The 19461-nt window shown below is 33.4% G+C and overlaps 1 protein-coding gene and 1 non-coding gene across 2 annotated transcripts; both read right to left on the reverse strand.

Annotated features, from left to right (window-relative positions):
- LOC136990226 (uncharacterized) lies at positions 1-1698 on the reverse strand. Its single transcript, XM_067288609.1, has 6 exons — positions 1567-1698; positions 1428-1460; positions 1296-1346; positions 642-747; positions 371-566; positions 1-288 (listed from the first exon to the last, which is right to left on the reverse strand). The coding sequence occupies exons 1-6, from the start codon at positions 1588-1590 to the stop codon at positions 84-86; spliced, it is 615 nt and encodes a 204-aa protein (XP_067144710.1). The 5' UTR covers positions 1591-1698; the 3' UTR covers positions 1-83.
- A 12735-nt stretch (positions 1699-14433) lies between these two features.
- Positions 14434-14506, reverse strand: TRNAK-CUU (transfer RNA lysine (anticodon CUU)). The gene has a single exon. It is a non-coding gene; the product is annotated as a tRNA-Lys (tRNA).
- Positions 14507-19461: the final 4955 nt, after the last annotated feature.

Here is a 19461-nt window from a genome sequence, read left to right on the forward strand (position 1 = left end):
TTTAGACTCGAAAATCGAATTTATTTATAAATTTGAGCTACATTGTAACTTACTCTTACACACAAAATATTGTAGTAAATATTTTATTCTTTCTTCTTCCAAATTTCGCAGAACGGTTTGAAAGTGGATTTGGGGTCGTCTTTCATATTGCTGACGTAATATCTGTAGACCGAATTTAAAGATTTGTCATCGAAAGAGTCGCCGGAATATTCTATTCCCTCCGACAAGAAGTCCTCCATCTTGAAAACGCTGAAAGGATCGTTTATTCCGAACTCCTTACACAAATTTCTGTAAAGCAACGGCAAGTTAAAAGATTAGACCGCGCGTAAGATTGCCAGAAAAGGTAAACTTCGATGAAAGAGCTTCCTACCTGACATAATAAACGGTGGAATTTTCTCTCATGCCTTTCATGTGGGCTTCCAGAGTGACGTCTGCCGAAGAAGGCAAAGCGACGGAGAACCAAAGACATTTCTCTTTGTTTTCGTAATATTTACACGTCTTGCGAAACAGCAAAGCTGTTAATTGTCCAGCTTTTCTGTTACGAGTTAGGGGCATGTTTCGTGGAGCTAGAACAGGAGCAATTAATTTTTTTAATGGCAGACGACAAGAGAAAGAAGCGAAATTGAAGCGACCACAGCTACCTTTATCAATCGTTCCTCTGTTTAACAATCTGTAAGCTTCTTCGTCGGATCCATTGTAAGTCACCGTCACCCAGTTTAGTTTAGGATATAATCTCTCTTCGTAATTCTAATCGATAAAGATAATAATCTATCATTCAACCTTATATAATACACCTTATGAAAGTATATACAGTAAAGCCCGTTCAAAACGGAAACCGGAAGAAATGTCCGGTACAGCGCGATACCAGTTTCCACAGGTTTTACCGTGTTATTCAGTAGGTATATTAACCCACCGAATAACACTACTCGCTACGATACACCAATTATATTTAGTCGTATTTTTAAAAAAAATATGGCGTCAATTAATTTAAATGGCTTTACAGTTTGCATTTCCTTGTATTTTTCTTTTTGTAATTGGGAAATTCCTTCGTGCGTTACTCGGGTATGTTTCGTAATGTGTAAAGGTCCGAATTATTTATTAAAAAGAATTTTTTAACGTTTTTCATTCTTAAAGAAGCTTCTGCTTAAATAAACGAATATTTTAATTTCAAAAATGGCGAGTAGGACTTTGAAAGTAAGCGCACGCCAAAGATTTTTCAGTATTTTTGTTCGATATAAACGACGTTTCTTCTCGATACGACTTATTCGACGTACTTATTTATAATTTTAGCTTACCATTAATAAGTTTTTGGAAAGTACTTCGTATTCCGGCACGTAAAATCCACCCTAAATGAATATATACAGGTTGTATACACACTATAAACTTGCGTAATCTTCTAAATATAGAATAGAATTGTTTAATCGTACCTGAATAACATCCCAAAGAAAACACATAGAAATCTGTTCGCGAAAATAAACATTATCCGCCATTAAAAAAACGTGTCTTCCCGGATAAACGAACAACGTTCTTGTACTGGTTAATGCGCAAAATAAAACGTATACTCACCGAAAATAATGCCAAATGTTTCATATTCTGCGGGTTTTACAAATGCGACCACAATACATATAAACGAATATCTACTTAAATCGTCTCCACACCTCGAATAAATAAATAGAACAATTTACTGCGAAGATAACTGATTGGTCGATAATTAGTGACGTATGGCTGGTTTTAAATTTAAAACTTTTGAAAGCGAAAGCGTCTACAGTAAATGATTCGATAAAAGTAAGATAATATATAAATTAATTTAAAACTATTTTTATAAATTTAAATATATATACACGTGAATTTTTATATCCAAAACAGGATATTGAATTAAAAGTCGAGGATGTACTTCATTATATTGATTTTAGATAGAAGGTCAGATATCTGCAATATGTCGACTGTAGTAAAAATGTAATTTGCTACACGCTAGTCACTCGTAACGGTTGCTTAATTACGGGTATATTTTTAAGGCAGCGCGGTCTAAGCTTAAATAATTTCTCCCAGTGCAGCACTTGCAAGCTCATTAAATCATTCAAGTTAATATCATTAAAATTTTAATGTTCTATCGCCATTTCAAACGTAAATCTTGCGTGATATTTAGCTCTTGCAGCGTTAGATCCTGCCTCAATAGTCGAGCAGATTTGCCTGTTTTTGCATCGTACATTTAATTTAGGCTTTTTGCCCGTGAAAATTAATTCGATCGCATTTCAAAGGTGATATTTGTTCCTTTCTTGACGATTTCCTCTCGTATTAATAAGGAAAACGATTTTACTTTAAATATTGTTAACAAATCCAGCGATTTAAATTTATCTCTGGAATAATTGAAGTTTAAATTTCATTTAACAAAATTAAAAAATAATTAAAATACACAGGGTGGTCCAAAAGCCCGCTTAACCACGCGTGCCTAGAACATATACAGAATGGTTAACCGATTTTGAGGGCTTTTACCAGTATGAGTATAAGCAGTTCTATTTAATCTTTCTACAAATTCATACTAAACTTTAACACGAAGATTTCTCTGCACTGAAATAACTGGAAATTTATCTTAAATATTAATTATATTTCCAAGTTTGATAAATTTTAATATACCTAATCTTAGTTGTGATACGCGAACCCCGCTGTTATATGTAACGGAGGAAACATACAGCGATCGGTCAAAAAATCACCCCTCCAAGATTTTTTATTTTTGGACTCGAAGAACCATCAAACATCGAGAAGTGCAACTAAATTTGGAGTTTTTCAGTACATATGGATGCTAGTGTGTGGGGAGGGTATGGTTTCGTCCATTCATTTTGAAGCTTAATAACTCCTGCGCTTTCTGTCGAAAATTTCGAAAATTTTGCCGGAAGGTTTGTATTAAGGGGATCTAGGCTATTAAATTTTGGTGGCTAAAAGTCGAGTGGGTGGATGGAGAGATAGACGTGGTCGTGTGTCGTATTTCGAGTGAGGTCGCACTTAATGAAGACTTTACTCGTTATTAGCATTTATAAAAAATATATATATACATATAACTCATCCCTACTCTCAAAATTAAGCTTTTTGTTGTTTTATAATAATTAATTATATAAAAAACTTTTAAATAAAATATAACGGATGGCGCCGTACACAATTTTGAATGTTGTTACCGGGAAAGTAATGCAACTCGATGCTAGATTATTTATTTATTCATTCCCCTCGACGTTTCAAGGTGCCTTGAGTCCAAAAATGTAAAAATTTTGGGGGGTCATTCATTGACCGATCGCTATACTTTCTCTGTTATAGGCCTATATAACAGCCGGGAAGTAAAATACTAGAGAGATTTTAGTGAATTATCATTTAAAGTGTCTAAACTCGATATTACACGTAAATGTAGATTTAACGACAGAAAAATTTAAATTTTTTGATACTTTATCTTACATTGATTTCACTTTTAGAAGGTGAAATTCAAAACAATTAGTGTAGGATGTTGCTTTCGTCGTCCTTGATTTATCACTTAACTGTGTCACAGTTTATTGTTAAGGAATTTTAACTGATTTTCAAAGATTTTTATATATATATAAATGTTGCTAACTATAAATTTAGCCACTTTAAACACTAAATTAAATACACTGTCCACGGGATTATTTTATTACTAATAAATTAAAACTTGCATCATCAAAGCTGACTTTCTTGATCTCTAGATTAATTTAATATTAATAACTGCGATTTAATTTTTAATATTTTAATGGTTATGAAGCAATTCCACCTTTACGTATAAATTATTATTAATTAATATACATTACCTTTATGATACCTTAATGTTATAATATTAAGGTATAAAGCAGAAAAAAATTATATATATAGGCCTATATATATATATATATATATATATATATATAATCATAACATACGTTGGAAAGAAGATTGGGGAAAAGATGATGAGGAGGAGGTGCAAGGTGGAAGGAGATTTGAGAGGAGGAATGGAAGAGAGATGAAGCTCTGAATCGGGAGAAATGGAGAAAACGGATCAAAGATGGAAACGCCTATATGGACGTCCTATAAAGATGGGGAAGAATCGAAGACAAGAATGTATATATAATTAATATATTATCAGTAAATCAACAGGGTCGTGGCTAGAGCATTTGGTACTAGGAGCAAACTTAAATATGGCGCCTTTTGGATAAACCATTCATTAGTCTGTTACAAATTTAAAACTCATAAAAATGCACTCTTTATAATGCACGTTATATTCATAATTAAATTTTTCACACTCGTAGGTGGCAGTTTTCTATGAATATATCAGTTGGCCCATGTAACAATTTTGGAATTTTGGCGCTCTGGCACTTCCCCGCTTTTTCCACTGGCTGTAAATCGATATATAAAGGTCAAACTGCTTCATACCTTAATAATTATTACAGAAAATTTTAATCAAAATATAGAGTATATAATATTTGCTGTGTGTTTGCATAAACTAATAACTTAATAGATTTGAAGCTGGAGTTTGCAACCAATCAATTCCTGTCCCATTGAAACGTGATTTTAGTAAACTTAATACATCCTAAGTTGAATAATAATCGTAAACACATTTTCGAAGCTTTATTAATATATCCTCCGATATCCAATTTAAAATGCTTGTATTATGCTCAACAATCGGACAATGATAATATTGTTTGAATATGATTAATATGGAAGCGTTATGACGATTACGAATTTTTTCAGAAAATTAACAAGTCCGAATCCTTATTTTTCTAAATTTATGAATCAAAAGTGATTAATTTATAATATAAATTAAACTTTCTTCCATGTAATGATTCGTACAGGTCCTTTTAAAATATGAAGTGTTTACGGCGGTATTCAGTAGAGTAAAAAGGTGTTTAGGGAGCATCCCTCGTTTATTTATTTATGCAGGTAAGGGGTCTCCCCTTACCTGCATAAACATTAATAAATGATTGAGAAAAATAAGTGCAAGAGGAAGACGAATGCGCTGATATGCGTGCATATACAATATCTAGTTGACTCTTCGTTTGCAGTACTAGTGTCTACATCCACAGTGATACAGGGGTGTAGGTATATTTGCACGTTTTCATTCGGATCCTTCGTAATATCTGTTCTAGTTACGCTACTGTAGGGACTTCGAAGGGAGGGGATTGGGAAATTTTTCCCAAGTTCGGAGAAAACTTAAGGCCCGTAGCGGTTCCTACCCCTACAAATTTAATTTTTTGTTACTAACAAAAAATAAAACCTTTAAGATCGTAAAGAAGCATTCTACATATTTCACTCGTTAAAATAAATAAATGGCAAAAGGGCCCCTCTCCACCCCGGGCCCCCTACAAGCTCTCAAAGGCCGTGGATACTAGCGTTTTACACCGTGTTTCTTATGTTTTTCTCTATAGAAACATTACGCATGATTTTTTGAATAAGCAGACAGCATAAAGGATTCGTTTTTTAAATTTTAAATAACTGAACACTTTATTTTTAGAAGAAAACGAACAGTTACTTGTATCTAATGCCAATTGTAAAACATTGAAGGGGAAATTCGTATACCTCCTCTGAGCTGACTCGATTGATCTAACGTAAAATAAAATCAAATAACCAAATAATCAATTTAAGACAATGCATTAGTATTGTTTGTCTGTATAAAGCAATACGATACGTGGGCCATCTGCCGAGGGAGATGCCTCCCGGAAGGACATTCCAAGGGAAACTGGCTCCTATTTAGGTGTTAGATACGTGAAGAAAACCCAGAAAACTCCACGTGGCCAGGCGCGAACCCACGACCAGTGTTCGGTATGTTATCCACTCGGTACTGGTGGGCGCTATTGATATCGTTGGAATCTCTTACGATTCCACTTAATATTTAGGGAATATATTTAAGGATATTTATAACATGTAAAATAATTTTGAAAATTTAATATTTTTAAGTTATAGCGGAATGTGTACTATGAAAGCCGAGCATGATAAAGATGGTCGGAGGACGGTTGGCAACACTATACTTTCCCTCCCACTTTTCACGCTGATAAGTTGTTTTTACTAATGTTTAGTACTGTCGAGGAGCAAAACAAACTGCATGACAGTTCCAATTCTTGAAGTTTAGGGAGCAGTAAATATTGTGGAATAATCCACGAAGTTAGAAGAAAAGCTATTTTCATCAAATGTTTAGCGGACATAAATCAGAATTTTTTAAAATTCGAATGAAGATATGAAAAGATATCAAAGACAAGATTGCTAGACTTCAAGTCTGAAACAGTTTTTTTCCTGTAAACATTGATTAATAATTTTTAAAAAATCTTCACGTAAAAGCACATACGAGGGTCTTCGGAGAGTAACGCCATTTTAGTTTTTCAGATAATGTATTTTATTCAAACTGAATATAAACGAAATAAGTGGCGTATTATGGGGGTGATGTCCGTACGTGTTGGATCTCCTAGAGGCTTTAGGAATAAAATTTAAACTAAATTTATCGGGGGATCCCCTCGGCAGATCGCCCACGTAACCAAGTAAAACAAACTAAACCAATCCAATATTCGGGCATGGATTTGTGATTAGTTTTCGCCCTTTCGTTCAAACAAATCGCACCACAGCGCTCTTTCTATATAGCGGACCACGTGATAAGAGGTACCATTTAAATCGACCTGTATTGCTTGCCTGCGAGATGAGAGTACCTGTTGAACAACTCTATGGGATGAAGTTTAGGCCCTGCTGTGATTCTGGAAATACGATAACTAATTTAAACCCCGGGTGGAACGTGTGAAACACGAATTACTGCACTGTTTAGGGTATGTAGATGGCAGGTAAGAAGTTTAACTGAAATTATACCCCTTTAAATTGTCTAGCTTCGAACAGCAATTTCTATTCCAGGGTTTACGGAAACATTTTTGGAAATAATATTCGGCAATCTTTATAATTTTGAGCGTGGGAAAGTCGCGATCGAGTTCACATGTCGAGAGCTTAGGAAAACTCTGGTTCAAACTCGCCATCTGTTTTGGAAAGCAGACACGAATGGCAAAGTAATAACCGAATTGGAAGGCGCTAAATCGGGATTAACTATGATAACGCTAATCTTTCAAATGCTGTAGCTGTAACCCGTAAATACAGTCAATAAATGGTGTGAATAGTTGGGAAAAATTAAAGAATTTCTTTGTTTTTACCCACTCGTCTCCTGCTGCAAGGTAGTAAACTACCCCTTAAGCAAGGTTAATAATAATCTTGCTCGAGGGTATTAATGCAATCTATATTTTATTAACAGCAACTTCATTAAAAATTTAAGAGAGACGAATTTCCCCTTAAACTAAGTTATTCTAAAATAAAACTTAAATAATTTAACGTTGGATTAGTCAAATTTTGGATTTAAACTCGTTCCATATTATTGTAATTAATTCCGAAATTAATATACTTAATGAATACTTATTGATTCGAGTGTAATCGTGTTAAAATCATGTTACAATTAGGCTGAGATTAGAATAATTATTAATGCTTAACAGGAATAAGATCTGGCAACGAAAGTAAAAATTATCCTCTATTCCAACGATAAATATTTAATCCAGTATTTAACTATACCGTAGGTTTAATATAAACAAGTTAATATTATTCTAATTGGATAGCGTTTGCAACCGGCAGCATTTATTCCCCACCTCGATGTAATCAATTTTACTGTTTGTAACGAAAATTCGCCAGCGATCATTGTAAGTGATAACAAATGTATCTTTCCTCGGCCACGTCATAAGCCAGGACATGCCTCGCGTTCTCGTTCCTTTCGAACGTTCTGACGGAAGCGAACAGGTATCGGGAGAACCCGGTTCGATATTATGGAATAGAAAAATAAAGTTAACAGAGCAAATGAAATCAAAATTTTACCCAAGTGTATATAAATAGGCTCGTTACAACGATTTTTCTTCGATGTTTTCCCCACTTACGCATAAAACTTCATTATAAAACAGATCCTACGAGAGGGAGTGCAGATGGGACATCGCCCCGAGATCCACGAGCTTTGGTGGACCATCGGAGAGAAAAAATTTAAAAATTGTCCATCTTCTGATTATTTTTTCCAAGTTGAATTGGCCACGGGCTAATTATTTTTCTACTTCAATATCATTGTTTTTCTGTAAGCAAGGTCTCCGAAGGGGGCTTTAAAATGGTCTTCGCACCAAACAGTTCTTCATCCCTGTATAAAAATCCTAGTATGTTAAGATAATTATACTTAGTCAAGTGTATTTCGATAAGAATTTAATATATTTAATCAATATGTAATCAGATAATAATAATGTAGATATTCAATTATAAAAGCTTCCAGTCATTATGGTTCTCGACAAATAAAACAAATTTGTGTTATTGATATTAAAAATAAATCCATGTATCAAATTAAATTTATAAATTTTATATAAAACTACTTTAAATTTCCACGTCAGAAAATATTTTCAATTATTTTCATAGTATCAAAAGCAAAGATTATTGCAGAATTCGTTTTATGAGGAATAGAACTGGTATTATAAAGTTATTGTCTACGAAACTTAATGAATAAAAAGAATTATATTTATAAGTACTGTATTTAATATTAAATTCTAAATGAATTTTTCACTTCTGTCATTACTTTCCCGGCTCTGTTACACCTAACAGAGGGAAAGTATGGCGATCGGTCAAAAAAGACCCCCAAAATTTCTACATTTTTGGACTAGGGACTTTGAAATGTTGAGAAGTGGAAAAAATTCGGGTTTTTTTTCTGTATGTGTGGGTGGGAAGGCACGATTTTATTCACTCTCCTCGAAATTTAACTCCTGCGCTTTCGTCGAAATTTTCTGACATTTTGCACGGAGGTTTGTTTATTAGGGAGATCGAATCTATTAAATTTTGGTGATTAAAGGTCGACGGGGTGGGGAGATAAAGGATGGTCGGGTGTCGTATCTCGAGTAGGGTCGGACTTTTTGGAGACACTTTTCGTTATTAGAATTTACAATTTTTTAAAAATAAAACCCATCTTTACCCTCAATCAAGATTTTTGCCATTTTATAATAATTAATAATATAAAAAGTTTTTAAATAAAATCTCGTAATAACAAATGGCGCTACTCGCATTCTTCGCTCTTTCCGGAAAAGTCACCCAACTCGTTTTTTATTCGTTAATTCTAAATAAAAGTATACAGTTTTTTTATTCGTATCTATTTAAATGGTCGTGCTCGATAGACAAGTTACTTGTCTGTGTATCTGTTGGTACTCGACATAGAATATTTTGTTATAGAGATACAGATATATATAATTTTACAAATTATTAAAAAAGACAAGATACTATCGACTAATGTCGAAGTATATGAAAAATGAATTTTAATAAATCGCTACGTCAAAATGCTAAAGATCGCCGTTATCTTACTCTGTTTTCTGTTTTTAAATTATTCCCGTCGTTAGTACGAATGATGTTGACGCCATTACTTTGTAAAAAGTTGTTATCTGGTGGAGAAAATTAAATATTACGCTCACTATATAACGAAAAAAATTCCTGGAGAAATAAGAGATTTTATTTGATATATCTAAATATAAAAATCAAAATGTATACGTATTGTATGTAAGGCAGAGTATTATACTGCTCAACTATCCTCACTAAATTTGGTAACTTATGAATATTCTTTGGCACTAAAGAAATTGTGGGGGTCTCCGGTTTCCCAACCACCCCTAAAGTTATTTTGTATGTTTCTTAGGTAAAAGTTTCTGTGCCGTTCAACGTATCCGTACCAAATTTGGCACGTATATTCTACAGCCTAGAAAAATTGTGGGGTCCCACCCACCCAAACACTCCTAAAGCTCATTCCCTAATTAACGTTGGTTCGAGCAATTTTTTGTGTTTTGCAGTTTCATTATTATAAATACGCGAGTCTGTACATCTATATTCTTGTTTTCTCTCCCGTACAACCTCGCATCACCAATCCTCACCCCTCAAAAGTCGAACATTGCTGTTCTGTGTATCAATATCGAATATACTCTGACTATCGATTTAAATTAATTTAAATTAGTGACAAGTTTTTTTCCTTTCTGTAAAGTATACGCTGTTTAACAGGGATATCGAAGATTTCCGGTCCAACTTCCTGTAAAAAAGGTGGCTTTGTCTCCGGAATAAAACACTTGGTAGAGTCGTCTTTGAAGTAAAGTCGCCTAGCATCTATCACGTCTCTAACCTCGTGTATTATTCTGGAAGCGAATTCTATAAGTTGGAAGCGAAAATAAAATCAAATTTTTTCTTTTATCAATTTAATAAATTCGATATATAAAATTGAATACTGTTTTATTAGTTGATTGAATCGAATGAAACAATTTACTATGGAATTCGTTCACGTTCCGACAGTTATATATATATATTTTTTTTCTCAACAAATATATATATATTATATATATATATATATATTGACGTTACTGTATTATTAATGTACTGTTAGGATTGCTTTCGCTATTGTTTGCCGTTCTGAAAACAAAGTAACGATAATATAAATTGGCCGGGTATTAAAACGAAAAGAACGAGAGTGACACAAGAAACTCTCCTCTATCTCCTCACCTCCTCGAACTATAACCACCAAAATTTAATAGCATTAATGCACCATACAAAAAAAAAACAATCTCGCCAAGTTTCAAAGTTTTTGGTTTATCCAATTCCGAAATACAATACGATGCCAAACAAACAAACCTACACACGTGCAAACGCTTAACAAATAAACAGTTTTGTAAAGGTTTTATCTTGCATTTTTCGGCACCCGGATTGCTAAATGCATAAAGGAGGGTTAAAGTTTGACCGATCACAGGGTTATAAATATAACGGGATTTTAAATTATTATAAAAATAGCGTTCATTTTAAATTACTTTTCTCAAGATACGTTTTACACGTAGGCCTATACATAAAAATGTCAATGGGGCTCCTTATGATTTTATAATGCAAGAGAGAGAGAATTTCGTGCGCCATGAAATTGAATTCGATCGATCTGTTCTAAGGGGGGAGGAAAATTCGTTTCAAAATGTCAAACTTTTGAATTCAAATGTCATAATCGATACATCAATCATTTTTCGTTTGATTTTTAAATTAAAATTAAAATAGCAAATAAACTTGGAAAAATATAAGCATACACTGAATATTAAATGAACATATCACTTTTCTTGTTGTTAATAAATTTTTAGAAAAAACAAATTTGGCCGTTTATTTTTAATTCTATATATATATAGAACTTTTCAATAGCGTTTTTATTAGTAATTTTTTCGAGATTAGAGCGGGTTATAATGGGGGAGACTCTATATTCAGCCCCGCTACATACATCGCTACGATGTACACTCTCACGATTAAACTGTACATTTGGTTGTTTGTCGGGTTTCGGTGGGGAGGACGCTAGGGGTATAGCTATCCCTTAAACATTACCTAATTTCGATGACAATGAATTTTATGTCCTCAAAGTGTCAGCCTTCATCGAGTAAAAGGAAAGTCATTAGTTAAACAAGCTGCAACTTGGGTCTTGCATTATCACTCTATAGCTTAGGGCCTCGCATCTTTGTGTTAGACCGTTTTCCACCCAAATAATATCTTGTGGCCCTATGGTATAACATACTATATATATTATATACAGACTAAACTATATCTTATAAATACGGTATAGACGAAGTATGATTTAGACTGTAAAACTGCAGATAAAATTAAGCATTATTTTAAAAAATAAGTTACTGTATATGTTTGTATTAATTTTTAAGTATTCTATTTTATTCTTATTAACATATACAACAACCCGATATACTAGTATTATCAAATGATCTGCCGGATTATCTATCGAACTATATTAAGGCTAATTAATAATCGGGTACGAAGCAGTTTGGCTACAAGTGGGTGGTTAAGCCGCCATCTCGTAGTAAATGTAATAATTATAAATAAATAAATTTATAATAATCTGGAAGAATGGTCCGCAGCGGCACTCGAACCCGCAACTCCTCTCTGTGCGGATGCATTGCCAAATTGCTGTGTATCGGATTGTTAATTTGCCTTAATATAATCCAATAAATATTCCGGCAAATCGATTACTAATGCTTATTTTCTTTTTAAACTTTTATGAAAATTAGAAAATGAAAAATATTCGAGGTTTATCAAACGAAATTTGTAATTCCTGCCGAGTTCAGCTCTAAATTACTTTTTATCTTTATCATTTATCCTTATATAAGAAATAATAATAATTTTTTAATGTCGATTTATTAATGAATATAAAGGATCGAATTTAATATTAAAAATAGATTTACGTGTATATTTATTTAAATTTTGTACTCTATCCGCTTAGGAGAGAGGAGAGGAAAGAAAATGTAGAAAATCGGAGAATCTTTACGCATTGCAGTTTTGGTTGGGTTGGAAGACGAGGAACGGGTCCGACACGCGGTCGACCCGGACTTGAATGGCTCTCGAAAACGACCGACGAAAACTTAGCGGGATCCGAAGCAGGTAACGACTTTGAAAAGAGTAATTTCCGTTCTCGGTAGTATTTTAACGCTAATCATAAATATCACCTAGCAGTTTTATAATTTATACACGAATCTATTATTATTTTTTTTTACGATTATTGAATTTATTATTTGTTTAAACGTTTCCGGAAACTAATTACGGGCGCGCACCTACCGTATTAGTCTGATCGGCGGTATGAATTATCGGGGCACGTTCTTGTACGGGATCGTTCGTATACGATGATACCAATTTTAAGTGGTTTTGACTATCTACCGCCTCCCCGTCACGTTTTGTCGCCGACTTTTAGATGCCTTTTAGACTTTTAGATGCGCTCGATCTGCCACCTTTTGACATTAAGTTGGAGCATTTCTGTAAAACACATCTAGAGTATATTAATTTATTGGTATTTCCTGCTAAGGCAAGAATAATTTTTAAAAATAGACCAATAAATAAATAAATTCGCCGCCTTACCTCGATGTCTAAAGAAGAGTCCGATGGCATTGTACTAAGTAACTCCCACACTAAAGTTAACGTGTTTATATTTTTAAGCGGCGTCTTTGTCTGTAATCTGTGTCCGTAAACGTTAAATTGTTGCCACTATTCTTCGACATTAAGATTTCTACTAATAAATATATAAAATTCTTGACAAGAATTTTATATATTTATTAGTATAACTCTTAACGCCCTGTTTCGGTATTCGGATACAATGAAACCATTCGGCCGTGGATATTTTTAATAACTTAATTAATTAAATTATATAAAAAACTATATTGCGGAATAAACGAAAAATATCTATATTGCTTCTTATGTACAGTATTTATTTTTAAGTAAGATTACTAGTTGGCAGAGTCGGTTAGAGCATTTGGCACCGGGAGCAAACTTAAATACGGCGCCTTTCGTGTGTCTCCCCCGTAACAATTTTGGGATTTTTGCGGCCCCGGGCACGTGCCCCATAACCGTGGCCCGCTAGATTCAACTTGTAAGAATAAACGAATATTTGATTTGATCCTTTTACTTTTCGTCCGTAGTTTTATCGCATTATGTTTTGACGCGTTTCCAATCAATTTAACTAATTCACGTAGTTCGTGTTAATGTTAAATATTAGTCTCACGTTTACGCAACATAAACTGTTAAATGTATGATGCTATTTATTCAGTAAATAATAAGTTGTATAGAACTGTTTAACATTTATTTGTAGAGATATTCTGATTGGAAGGTTTTCTGCCACGTGATGTACTTGTCTGTCTCGTATATATATATATTATTATTACTTTTTAACGTTAGAAACTTTTAGAAACGAAATTAGTTTTGTTTAAAACAATTTCAAATTAATTGAATGGAACACTCGTAAAATATTATTACTCCTCTAGGCGAGTAATCTCGATAAGTTGTTTGAAAAAATATAATATATATTATTAAAATTTAAAAAAATAAGTGAAAAAATAGTAACTGGGGAAATAAACTTGGAATTAAAATTTAAGTAACAGTAAGTAGGATTTTACTTCCGGTCTCCGAGTTGGAATACGCGGCGCCATCTAGAGTGTGTTATAATAATTATTTAACTGCAATTTTTTTTGGTTTTTCTTTCTTTTTTCGATGGTGGAAGTTTAAACACTATTGATAAAAGTTATATTTTTAAAAGTTATTCCCGCCTGCTGTAAAATGATTTTTATGTTTAAAACGAGAAAAATAAATTTTCGTTTTAAAGCGGTTCAAAATCAAAAAGCGCAAAATATTTCATTTTAACAACTTTTATTCCATCGTAACTTCGATATTGCGATTTGATTCCTGTATATTAGTTTTTAATTTTTAGGAAAAGTAATATCCTATTGAAAGTAAAATGGGAAATATTAAATTTGGCGCGAAGATAATACTGTTTTTCGGTATAAATTTTTAACATTTTCCATCTATTTCTATATAAATTACGATTTAAACATCAAATTTTAATAAATAAATTTAAAAAAAAATATAGAGGGAAAAAAATGAAAGCGCCCAACGTGGGGCTCGAACCCACGACCCTGAGATTAAGAGTCTCATGCTCTACCGACTGAGCTAGCCGGGCCACGTGTAAGTGCGCTTGTAAATTGCTCTTGTCGTTACTCAAATATTTTTGTTTCGGAAACTAAAATGTCACTATTAAAATGTTTTACTGGCTTTAATTAAAAATTACATTCTTAGATTGTTTTCACTGTCAATACGATTTTTATATGAAATATAAATATTTTTTTCTTTAATTAAATATAAAATATCAATGACCCGTCATCGACGACCATTTGTCGATTATTTTTATCCGGTCACCGTTACGTCCAATAAGAATGTTGGATTTTTATGACGTGCGCGAACTTTAAAAATTGAATGAACGAATCGGACGTTTTGAAAAGAAATTCGAAGAACGAAGTTTTAAGAGCTTTATTCGGAGATTAATTTATTTTTTATTTCCGTTCTTTAAACGAGTCTTTAAATCTAAAAAGTACAAAAGTGTCAAGTGCTGTTACTTTTATCGGCAGATTGCCCGTTACTATCGATTTGGATTGCAGTGTTTAAATGTAATTCTGTCTGAGAAGAGAGATGACAATCTGTTGACAACTTTCCTACTTTTTCTGGCAGCTGCGGCGGAAAATTTCCTGCCGAAACTTTAAAATGTGACCCTTATTTTCCGCCGAAAGCTTTTCGTTCTTTCTAACCGAATTTACATCTTTCAAGCGTATAGATATCATCATACAGTCGGCATTAGAATATTTTATTATATTCAAAGAAATTTGCTTTGAAACCCGATATTCGCCATAGAAAATTGTTGAGAATACTGTGTATTTTTTTGAAAGAAAAACGGCAGAAACGTAGCATATATGGGACTAATAATGATGGATTTGCATTAAAATACAGTATAAAGCCTACTAAGAATAGTCTAAGAAGCTGCAACCCCGATGGTACCGCTCTGAACCCAGAAATTTTTCGGGGGTGGTCCGTCGCCCCGTCTCTCGCTACCGGGCCTCCCATTGCGGGCCTGGCCGAACCCCTAATGGGTTTGCTAAAAGAAAAAGACCCTCTTAGTGCCCACGGGGCGGAGAGAGTCAAAGAAAACGGAGTCGGCTTTGTTTCTTCAGTTCTTATAATTAAAGTAATTTTAAGGTAATCGAGTAACATTCTCTTAAAACGACAGGAAGCACGTGTTTCGCCTGCCCGGCGAATCTGTTCCAGCAGCACCATTCTCCAAATCCTGGATAGGCCACCGAATAATCGTAATATTATATCGGTGTATAAATAGAAAACTCGACTCGCACGTAACGCTTTCTACGGTGTTTCGGGCGTAATTCATCCAAAAACGATTAAATAAGTTATTTAATTTCGCAAAATCAAAATGTCACCGGCGGTTGAGTTATAAATAGTTTAAAAGATGCCAAAGTATCGCTTAAACCGGCAGAAGTAATTTCGGTTTCTTATTTATTTGTACAAGAGAAATCGTTAAGGAGCAAGAACAACAGACGTGATGCCAAATAAATTTTGATGCTTGCTAGAACAATGGCTTCTTTTTTCCCGTAATTCCTTTTAATATTCTCGCTAAATTGACACGGCAAATAATAATTTAACTCGAGTTTCTTGTTTCGTCATTTAAAAAAAGAAAAATCTGCGGTCGAGAATCGGGATTTATTATTGAAAATTTTAACTTGCTTTTAGTGTAACTTAATTAATATTTTAGTAATTTGTTCTTAAGTAGATAACATCAGCGTATATTATCCATTAATATAAAAGTTAGTTACATTAGATTGCTAACGATTACTCTCTTGACGATTTATCGAAGAGTAACTTTAATCTCCTCCTAAGAATGTGTAAAATGATAATTTTAAGATGTAATTTTAATTTAAAAGCATTGAATTTTATATAACAAGCAAATATTACAGGTTTATATTAGATATTTTTAACGTGTAGGCGCAGTGTTTTCTTTTATTAAAACCTAGTAACTTACAATACAGAATTAAGCCAGATACGCAAGTATCGGTATCCCCGTGTGAATGGAAAAAAATTAATACCTCCGCATCCACACGTTCAGATATACCGAACAGGTGCGCCTGTTCAGGTATACCGGTACGTGTGTACCCGATTTTAGACTCGATGAGATCCTAAACTATAGTATATAACAGGCCCTTCTCTACTAAACGATACGTGTAAAAATGTGATGCCCCGGGTTATAGATTAATAAAGCCGGGCCCTAAACTACCGTTTTGCCTTACGTGTCAATCCGGCCCCGAATACGGAGGGCATAGACACGTGCTAAACAAACTGCAGATTAGGACCTGGCGTTATTAATCCATAGCTCGGGGCATCACATTTTTACACGTATCATTTAGTACAGAAGGGCCTGTTATAGTTTAGAGTCTCGGCGAGTGTAAGTTATAGTAAATAATGATTTGCCGATACTGTCAAATTAAACTGTAGATGTAGATGCGGTAAAATTATTTAAATTTTTTGCGATTTAAGGCATATTATTATAAAAAGTATTGGTGATGCGGGGGTATTTTTGCTTTAATGTCAGCTTTACTTTTGGAAGAAAGCCAAATCTGGTTGCTACTAGAAAGCGGATCGGACGATCCTTTCGCAATGCATTTATTTAATAGACAATGTCACGTATGATATATTTTTCGAGAGACGTTTCCGTGACTTTATTGCATTGAAAAGTCTACCAGGGACCACTTTATCTCATATTCAATAAATGTACGACGTTGCCGACGTTACATTCGAAAGATAACCTATATATAAGAACGGTTTTACAGAAAGAAAAAAAGAGTAAGAAATTCAAGAAATGTTTCATGGATAAGTTGTATTTTTATCTTATTGTGTTTTTCAACTAAAGACAATATACTTGATCCGGGAAGACAAACGTATCGATCTGTAGAAGATCGCAAACTTTTATTTGCCATTTGAAGAATTTTTGTTTACGGAAATTGCCTTTCGGTATCCTTTTTAATTTTTAAGTCGAAATTAAAATGGACGACGGGAATGATGACAATTAGGTTTCCTCTTAAAATATTTCACGTATTTTAAAAATAACCTCTCTTGAATCCTACTTCTTCAATTGTTTTATCTTTTTAATTATAATTAAATTGTTACAGATACAACTTTTTAACAATACAATGATTCCATCTGAAATAAAAATTTGAATATGGAGAATTATACTTTCGCATTTTAAACTGAAGATGTAAATTATGATAAAGCGCAAAAGATGAGAACTACGTCAGTAAAAGGATAAGTAACAATGTAATGTTTTGTATGTATATGTATATCCTATCCTATATATAATACAACTTATTATATAGATCATATCTGTATAAACACGCATACGTAATAATTATAACGCATTGTTACTATCGGTAGCGTAATTAGAAGGGGGACAGGTGTTACTGTACGTTATACAGTGACACCTGAGAAAATCGAAATCGTACGGTACAGAGTATTTTTCCGTTTTGGACAAGTTTTACCGAATATGCTTGTATAAGTGCGGTTGTCACCACGCTCGCACGTACCGTTTTCGTGTACTACACAGTACTTATTTCATTTTTTTCTTTAATTATTTACTTATAAAGGTGAGGGGTTTCCTGGTAGCTACTAATTATTACCGTACTATTATTACATAAAGAATTAAATTCCAAACTGTGTCGTTAAATATACTGTCGGTGCGTAGGCTATTCATATATCAACCTTTACACCATTACATATAATTAAGCCTTAAAATATAGGGTTAATTGTATATGCATATAGGCTACATTTGACACTCCGTTATAGCCAAATAAAAATGTTAATTAATTTTTAATACTAATAGATAAGAGGGAACTTGCTTTTAAAATATATTAAGAAATTATTTTCCTCTTAAATGCCGCACCTTTCACTTCAAAAGTATATTTTTTTGGGGGAGAAAACTAAAGACAAAAACACTTTGAAGAGAGAAAACACGTCTTCGAAGTGTTATTAATCTGTCAACAGTGGTGAGATACAGTATTAAATCCCTGTAACGGTTAATTTGAAAAATTTCATTAATTCTCATTGACACGGTCGAAATTAATTGTTATTAATTTTCCGAAGTAATTTTTTCCCTTCTATCAACTTTTAATTCTTATCACGTAAGCCTTCGGTAAACGTAATTTTTTGAAGATTACACACACGCTTAACCTTTTCTTTTTCTATTGAAACGGCATCGAATTTCTAAATTATTTTAATATCCTTCCAATCTCAGCTTTCATTCAGCTTCCTTACTAGAAATAATCCTCTTTCTTTAGTGATAAGCATAAATTTTGCCGAAGAGAACCAATCAACTGGGAACAAACCAGTAATCGACTATGCCAATTTTATTATACATTTCGGGCATTTCTTCTTATAATTTCTTTTATTCCTTAAATCTTGCGTAACTCCTTGTATTTCTTAATTCTTTGTATAATTCCTTGTATAATAAAGTAGGCATAGTCAATTATTAGTGTGTTCCCTGTGTGATTTAGCAAAAGCATAAATTTTGCTGAAGCCTATCACTAAAGAATCCGTCAGAGGAACGAGTAACAATTAAAGAACAAAAGAAATGATCCTGGTATCAATCGAAACTACTCGATGTTACTTATAGAAGGGAGTAAAACAAACACTTCGGGAAGGGAACAAACCCTTCTATTCAGTAGGAATGACGTGGGACGAGGTAATATCTGTCTTTTAGAGAATTGAATTATAAGAAGACGGCGGTGGCTTCGAGTTTACAAGTTCACGAAAGTCTCGAATCTTAAATAACACTCTGATTTGTAAATTTGCGAATGTGGGGTATAAATGACACTGTAACGCAACGGAAACATTCACGATTCTGGAATTCTAGATCGATAAGAAAAATGACAGTAGCGAGGATTTCACGTGTTTCTCCTCACTACGTAATATTAGAATATATTTTTAAAATTCTCTTAAATATAATCCCTGGTCAGGAACATAAAATATGCTAGGTGAGTAGTTTTAACGCTCGTTTACAACAATTAACAAGATGGCGGCCATAAC

Source organism: Centruroides vittatus, unplaced genomic scaffold (genome assembly GCF_030686945.1).
Source record: "Centruroides vittatus isolate TY-2023 unplaced genomic scaffold, ASM3068694v2 scaffold_861, whole genome shotgun sequence".
Lineage (NCBI taxonomy): Eukaryota > Metazoa > Arthropoda > Arachnida > Scorpiones > Buthidae > Centruroides > Centruroides vittatus.